Source organism: Olea europaea, chromosome 18 (genome assembly GCF_002742605.1).
Source record: "Olea europaea var. sylvestris chromosome 18, O_europaea_v1, whole genome shotgun sequence".
Classification (NCBI taxonomy): domain Eukaryota; kingdom Viridiplantae; phylum Streptophyta; class Magnoliopsida; order Lamiales; family Oleaceae; genus Olea; species Olea europaea.
Genome location: NC_036254.1, coordinates 20,087,150 through 20,094,824, shown reverse-complemented (window position 1 = coordinate 20,094,824; position 7,675 = coordinate 20,087,150). Strand labels below are relative to the sequence as shown.

General features: G+C 33.8%; 1 protein-coding gene across 1 annotated transcript; it reads right to left on the bottom strand.

The window, feature by feature from the left end:
* Nucleotides 1-6,068: 6,068 nt before the first annotated feature.
* Nucleotides 6,069-6,602, bottom strand: LOC111366842. The gene is made up of 2 exons (XM_022987536.1): nucleotides 6,307-6,602; nucleotides 6,069-6,216 (listed from the first exon to the last, which is right to left on the bottom strand). Exons 1-2 carry the CDS (start codon nucleotides 6,600-6,602, stop codon nucleotides 6,069-6,071), a joined length of 444 nt encoding a protein of 147 aa, XP_022843304.1.
* Between the last annotated feature and the right edge of the window lie 1,073 nt (nucleotides 6,603-7,675).

Sequence of the window (7,675 nt, the reverse complement as noted above, 5' to 3'; positions counted from 1 at the left end):
CTTGACTTTATTGTTTCGGCATCATGGAATTTTGAAGAACGCTTTTGATGCCTTGCTTAGTTTGCCCCTTTTAATTTTGCTCCACTCTTCATTGCTTCTACAGATTTTAGCACTGCCCCTTCCAATGTTATATGACTTGCCTATCTCATCCGATTCAAATTCAACTATGTAGACTTCTTCCTCCTCTTCGGATTTACTTACAAATTCATTGATAAGGCAATCAATGAAGTCAACGGAGTGTGAGTTAACATCTTCTTCATTAATTACCTCCCCTTCATTTTGTTCATTTGTAATTGAATTTTTATCGTCTTCGTTCTCGTCTTCCATAATTGATATCTTCTCGAGTTGAATGACTGGTTCACAATCTATATCCACGGGCAATGTAAACTCTTTTCTTTCAAACTTCTCGAGTGGATTATACCCCCACCTTTTAAATTCGATCCAGAATATGCCATCTCCCACGCACATTTTATTTTCATCTAATTTGACAAGATCGGTGTAGTATTTTGCAAGTACCTCTTCGTTATACATGGAAGGACCAACTCCCACAAACGTGTCTGAAGGGACACACTCGCTCACAGGCATTTAGTCTTCATTAGCATTGTCAAATGCTAATTTTCGACATCGCAAGTATTGTTAAAATCGCAGGAGCTTGAGCCTTCCTGGGTCAGTGCATGTATACAAGCAGTAGCCAGTATAATGCACTCCATAGCAGAACTCACAATATATATCTTCTTCCTCATCTTCCATGTCAAGATTAATTATTGCAAAAATAATTCTACTGTATTAATGTCAGAATCTTGCACATGCTACTGAACAGCACGTGGAAAGAATACAAAATAAGAGAGATCGGGGTGGGTAGCTAAATTCAACAAATAAAAAATAAATAATAATAATAATATATTGAAAAAAATCGAATCTAATATAAACTACCAAACTAAAATTAAATCCATTATTCCCCGACAACGGCGTTAAAAACTTGTTCGTGTGAAACTCGCAAGCGTACGAGATCGTTATACAAGTAATAAAATTTGTGAGTTAAGAGTATTGTTCCCATGAGGAATAAAGTCTAATATTTAGTTAAATAACTTTTACTAAATTTGAAGTAATATAAAATAAAAAAAAATTGTGACTTGTATGTTTTCTATGCTAATCTTAAACTAAGAAAGCAAATAAAATATTTATTTAATATGTGAATATTTGTATTGAAATCGTGAATCCCCCGATTGCCATTTAATTCAACTCTTAATTTATAATCTAGTAAATTCATGCATTCAAGACAATCGATAATCCACTTTTATTCAATATTCTTTCCCAAGATATATTAAACCTATGTTTAACACGATCCGATCCTATTCCTCGTCCGAATTCATATGAAAAACATGCATTGATTCATAGGATTTATCACACATGATTGCACATGCCATATATATTATTCCTAACACCTATTGTCCATGTGTTGATTTTACCGCGTTCTAAACTTATTGTGAGTATTCCTACACTACAACAAGCAACTTACTATCTAATTAGTGATCAATCAATTAAATAGTTCAATGGGAATGCAAAACCAATCAAGAAAAAATCATGAACTACTAAATTAATTGTCTTGAATTAAAATAAACAAACGATAGGATTCATCATTCATCCAATACAATGAAAAACTAGCATAGCATATTAATATATAAATTACAAGAAAAATAATAGAAAAATATCACTCGGATCATGAAAGAATACAAAAGATGTTGATCTTCACGTCCAAAGTTGAATTTTTCAAAACTTGATGTAATTGAACTTCAATTCCTTGCTATGACTTGATCTTCTCTCTCAAATATAGCAATTGGCCCCTTGTTTTTGATGGATTTAATGAAACTATTGTGTATGAAGAGGCAAGAGAGAGACCCTTTCATTGCTGCCCATATCTTGTATTTGTTTGATGAAATTAAGTCAAAATTCACGTCCAAATCGTCTTCCAAAAAAGTTTGAATCAAATAAGGAAAGTTGCCTTCACGCGCACATAATTTTATCTTTGCATAGCTTTCAATATTTTGATCATAATTTTCTGTATCGGAATCCGATTCAGGTGATTCAAAGTGCATTGGAAAGCTAATTAAAAGATCTACAATTCTTCTAGAAATACAATTTTTCCAATTCAAACATTCTCCATCTGAAAAATGGGTCTCAAATTGATCAAAAGTCTTGAAGATATCTTATATGATTTGAAGTCGATCTATGGTAATATTCTAACCATATTCATTTCCTTTTTTACTCCAATTTGCATTCAGTTGACTCCTATCAATCTTCAAAATATATTTTGTGATCCAAATCAACCACTAAATATTTACACTTTGGTCCCCATACTTTGGATTTGCTTCATTTATCCATTTTTCGTTCTTTTTTTCAATTCTTCTTTGAAATATGAATTTTTCCTAATAAAAGTAATAAATAACAAATCAGGTACTAATCCATTCAAAAAATAACAAAATATCATCATTTAAGATCCCAAATAAGTGTAGAAACTACACTTATCAAACCCCCAAACTTGAATATTTGTTTGTCGTCAAACAAAACTAAAATCCAGCAAACACACAGTGCTAATTACTTCATTGGTGGCCAGTCAACCAAGCAATATAAAAGGATTTAGCTAGCTAACCCGGATTTTTATCTCAAAATTGAATCATAAAATTAAATATATGCACAGCTTCAAAATCACAATACAGAAATTAAAATCTACTTTTCCAATATAAAAATGACGTGTGTGTGTGGAGAATTAAGCATAGCATCATGAATTCACAAGTAGTTTCAATTCCCGACCCTCAATGGTCAAATATGTCCTTTCAAAAACTTGTTCGTCAAAATTTCGCAAGCGTACGGGTTTGTTGTACAAGTAATAATTGTGGTGAAAGAGTTATCGTCTCATAGGGAATAAGGTCTAACCCCAGTGTATTTGATATAATTAAATTCGTGTAATTAACTAAAAGTTTATGTTTGTTTGAATAACTAATTAAGTTCTATAACTAAAAATTGTAAAATTGATGAGAATTTGTTTTAGAATTCAGATGAGTGAATGTATTGGATTTCTGACGCCACTAATCAACTCTTAGTTATAATTCTCGACCTATGACAATTATCTCAACTCATGCAATTGTGACGATCGATAATTTCACTTTTATTTATTATTCTTTCCCAAGATATAATAAATTTATGATTATCACGAGACGATCCTATTCTTAGTCCGAATTCATATGGCAAACACGCATTGATGTATAGGATTATCACACACGTCACAAATATTATTCCTAACATTCATTGTCCATATGTTCCAATAACAGTGCTTTACCTACCATGAGTTTTTCAACACTACGAATAAGCAACTTATTGTTCTAATGGTGCGCAAACATTAAAACAATATGGATATGCATATTAAAGAAACCACAATACAAGAATTAAGATAAAAACATAAGGTATTGAATTAAAAACTAAGAGTCAATCAATTTTGTCATCCATCCAATACAAAGATATTTAGCCTAGCATATTAATGTAGAAAAAACAGGAAAAATAAAAGAACGACATCATCCAAATCATTAAAATATGAAAAGAATCTGAAATCCTCCACTTTATGCCTTCAATTTCGAATCCAAATGATGAAGTATTATTCTTCAATGTATATTCCGCTCTCTTTTTCCTCTTTGTCCATTCCAAGATGATAAAAATTAGGTTCAAATTCACATCCAGATTGTCTTCCAAAAGATTTTAAATCAAATAAGGAAAGTTGTCTTCGCGCGCACGTAATTTTGTCTCTGCACAGCTTTCAGTATTTTTATCATAACTTTCTCTTTTAGTGTTCGATTTAGGTGATTCAAAGTGCATTGAAAAGCTAGTTAAAAGAGATACAATTCTTCTAGAAATACAATTTTTCCAATTCAAACGTTCTCCATCTGAAAAATGGGTCTCAAGTTGACCAAAAATCTTGAAAATATCTTATATGATTTGAAGTCGATTTATAGTAATATTCTAACTATATCCCTTTCCTTTTTGACTCCAATTTGCATTCAACTGACTCCTATCAATTTTCAAAGTATCTTTTCTGCTCCAATTCAACTTTTGGATTATTACATCCTAGTTCCCAAACTTTGCCCTTGACGTATTGAGTTGTTTTTTCCCGCTTATTTTCTTTATTCTCGTATCTTCCATTGATTTACAACCTACACACATAGGATTAAGCCATATTTCATCAAATTCATCAACAAATACTCAATTTTAATGGCTTAAATAAGTGTATAAAATACACTTATCAAACACTCCCAAATTTGAACATTTGTTTGCCCTCAAACAATTTATAGCCCGATCCAATTAAACTTTGGTTAGATGGTATGCTGTTAGTCTCAGGATTGGATAATTGTGTCATTTGAAGAGTGTCCAAATTACACATTGAAATTAATCTCCCCTTATTCAATGTGAAACTTAAAGTGTGTGTGTGAATATTCATATAAACATCACAACGCTAATAACTGGTTTGATTCCCAACCTGCAGTAGTCAATTATTTCCTTTCCTCACTCGTAAGATACATACTCTCAAACTTATGCTTTTTATTCACTTTTCCCGAGGTATGCACTAAGGTTGACTTTTAGCTAATTCTGATCCTTACCCTCTCTCATTTGGATAGATATTAGCTAATATAGATTCTCATCTCGACTAATAAAGATTCTCCCATATTTTTGATTACTTCGGCTTCTAAGACTCAATTGAGCTAATGACCCATTCTCAAAGGTATAAGTCCCTAAAATAGTTGTTCGAGGCTTAATCTTGGCACTTGGTGCGTCTTCTGTTTCATGCACATGCTCATTCCGAATTTTTTTTCATTTATATATATATATATATATTTTATATACTTCTCTCCATTAAGCGACTAAGTGACCCCTGTAGCGAGTTTTCAGCCGATGACTCTCAAGTCAGATGATCATAGGGCACCAGGTTTTAAGGACCCTTGCAGGCTTAATTGCTCAAATAAAAAAGGTTTCGAAGAGAAGTTCTTTTTACTTCTTTTAATTGTCAAGATTAGTACAATGCCCCTTATTAAACACCTATTCTTGAAACCGACCCCTAACTCGAGGTTTTCGTCTCAATTCATCTTATTAGCTTTAGATAATCCACGTAATCATTTCACACATGAAATCCTTACTTATCTCAATGTTTCTCTATACTAGTTTAATCATTTCCAAATTCTCCTAAAAGAGGTTTTATGTTCTTATTTATTTGTGTTGGTTCCGGTTTGAATCAACTATGTTCAACTTTCTCCTTATACAAACCAAGTCATCAACTCATAATGCAGAACATGAATATCGTGCCAATAGAGATCAAGTTTCACATCAACAGGTGTCAACTAACTCAACATATAATTCTTCCACGGTTCTTAGTTAATTACACAGTTTCAATATATGCATCATTGCCAGCAAGGTCATCCAACCCACACAAGCACACAAAAGTTAAAAACAATTTTATTTTATTTTTTCAAATAAAAACACAACAATCATGCGAAAAGAAGTAAAGCACATACAAACGATGAAGATAAAAGATTAAACCACCCCCAAACTTAAACTCGACATTGTCCTCAATGTCTTAAAACATAATTAAAAACGTAAAGGGATTGGAAAGAAAATGATGAAAGTACTTCCTGAATTTTTCTATTGAACATGGAAGGTACTGTAGGTTACGGCTAGACAATTTTCTCATCATGCTTTTCTCTTTGTTTATGTTGGTTTGAGTGTTCTACAACGTCATATTCCTACATATGGCAATCACATCAAATATTAGAGATCAAATAATCTAGAATATGCTTTACTTAGCCCAAATACTCGAAATAACCAACATTATATTTAAGGGCCTCGGTGAAAGCATGATTGGATGATGACACCATATAAATTTAAAAGTGCCTAAATTTAATGCAGACTAATAATCAAAACAAGACTATATGCAATGTAGAAAATAAAAAAAATAAAAAGTTTAGAAATTGGGTTGTCTCCCAATAAGCGCTTAATTTATAGTCTTTAGCTAGATTTTATTGTTTTGGCTATTCATGGTGGCTTGAAGAGGGAAAAACTCGTTGGCAGTCCTCAAAGTAAGATGGTTGCTTGATTACATTCTCCATGGTGAAGCTCTGTTTCTTATCCTCTATCCTCAAGATTATCTCATTAGCATCAAAATCCAGCAAGGCGAGACTTGTAGGCAAAAATGGTCATCCCAAGATTATTAGCATATGATCTGCCTCTTCTATGTCGAGGATGATGAAGTCAGCTGGAAAAATAAACTTCTCCGCCTTGATAAGCATGTCTTCGACTATTCCGTAGGGGTGTTTCAGTGATCGGTCCGCTAGCTGAAGGATAATAGATGTCGCCTTAGGAACTCCTAATCCCAGTTTCCTGTAAAGAGGTAAGGGAATTAAATTAATATTCGCTATTGAATCAATTAAACAATTTATATCATTTAGATTTCCTATGAAGCAAGGTAGAGTAAAACTCTCTGGATCTTTAAGTTTGGGAGGGATCCTGTGCTGGATGATCGCGCTGCACTCTTCAGATAATGCTATTGTTTCATATTTCGACATTTTCCTTTTTTTAGTCAACATCTCCTTCAAAAATTTAGAATAGTTTGGTATTTGAAGGATAGCATCGATGAATGGAATGTTGACATGCAGCTTTTTGAGGACCTCCAAGAATTTCATAGCTTGCTTCTCCAAGTTGCATTTTTGCAACCTTTGAGGAAAAGGGACCGAGGGTGTTAGTGTAGTGCCAAGAACATTTGCCTTAAGCTGTGAACTATCTGAAACTATCTTTTGATCATTTTCTATTGTTTCTTCAGACTACTCCACCGGTTCTTCCCCCGTGGTAGGCACTTGATTCTCCTCAGTCTCTTTCTTTTTCACTGTGATTTCTGGTAGCTGAACCCACTCCTAGTAGTGATAGCCTGAACTTGCTGTAATGTTGGTTGCCTTCGTAGTCTCTGAGGAAACGGAATGGGAGGCACATAGGCCATGACAAGGTTGGCGGGAGTGAATGATGGAAGCTCAATAGTTGCATAATTTACCGCATAAACTGTCAATACCTACTTCCATGGGTTCTTCTCTGTGTCGCTTGGTAAGGTACCTGGTGGTCTATTAGCTATAGCAGTTTCGATCTGTCCTACATGCTGTTCCAAATTCTTAATAGATGCCTGCTAATTCTGAAAGTTAGTTTCAGTCTTAGTAATGTATTGAGCCAGCAAATCTTCCAACAATGGCTTTTTTCCTTGCTGTTGTTGTTGGAACCCTAGTGGTTTAATCTGATTATTTCCTCCTTGTCCTTGTCCCTAATTGTTAGACCATGAAAAGTTTGGATGATTCCTCCAACCCGAATTAAATGTGTTGGAGAAGGGACTATTTTGTTGTCTCTAAAAGTTTTACGCATAGCTCACTTCTTCAAACTGGCTAACATGTGTAGACGCCTGAGGACAGTGCATAGTATTATGATCAGCTCCACAACCTTCACAAACTAGTGGAGATTGGTGTACCATGTTAACTATCTTAGACAGATTATCTATTTTCATTGTAAGAACTTCCATTTATACAGCCAGTGATATTACTGCATCTACATTATGCAACCCTACTGTCGTCCTTGGAGTTTCCCTATCGGTTGGCCACAT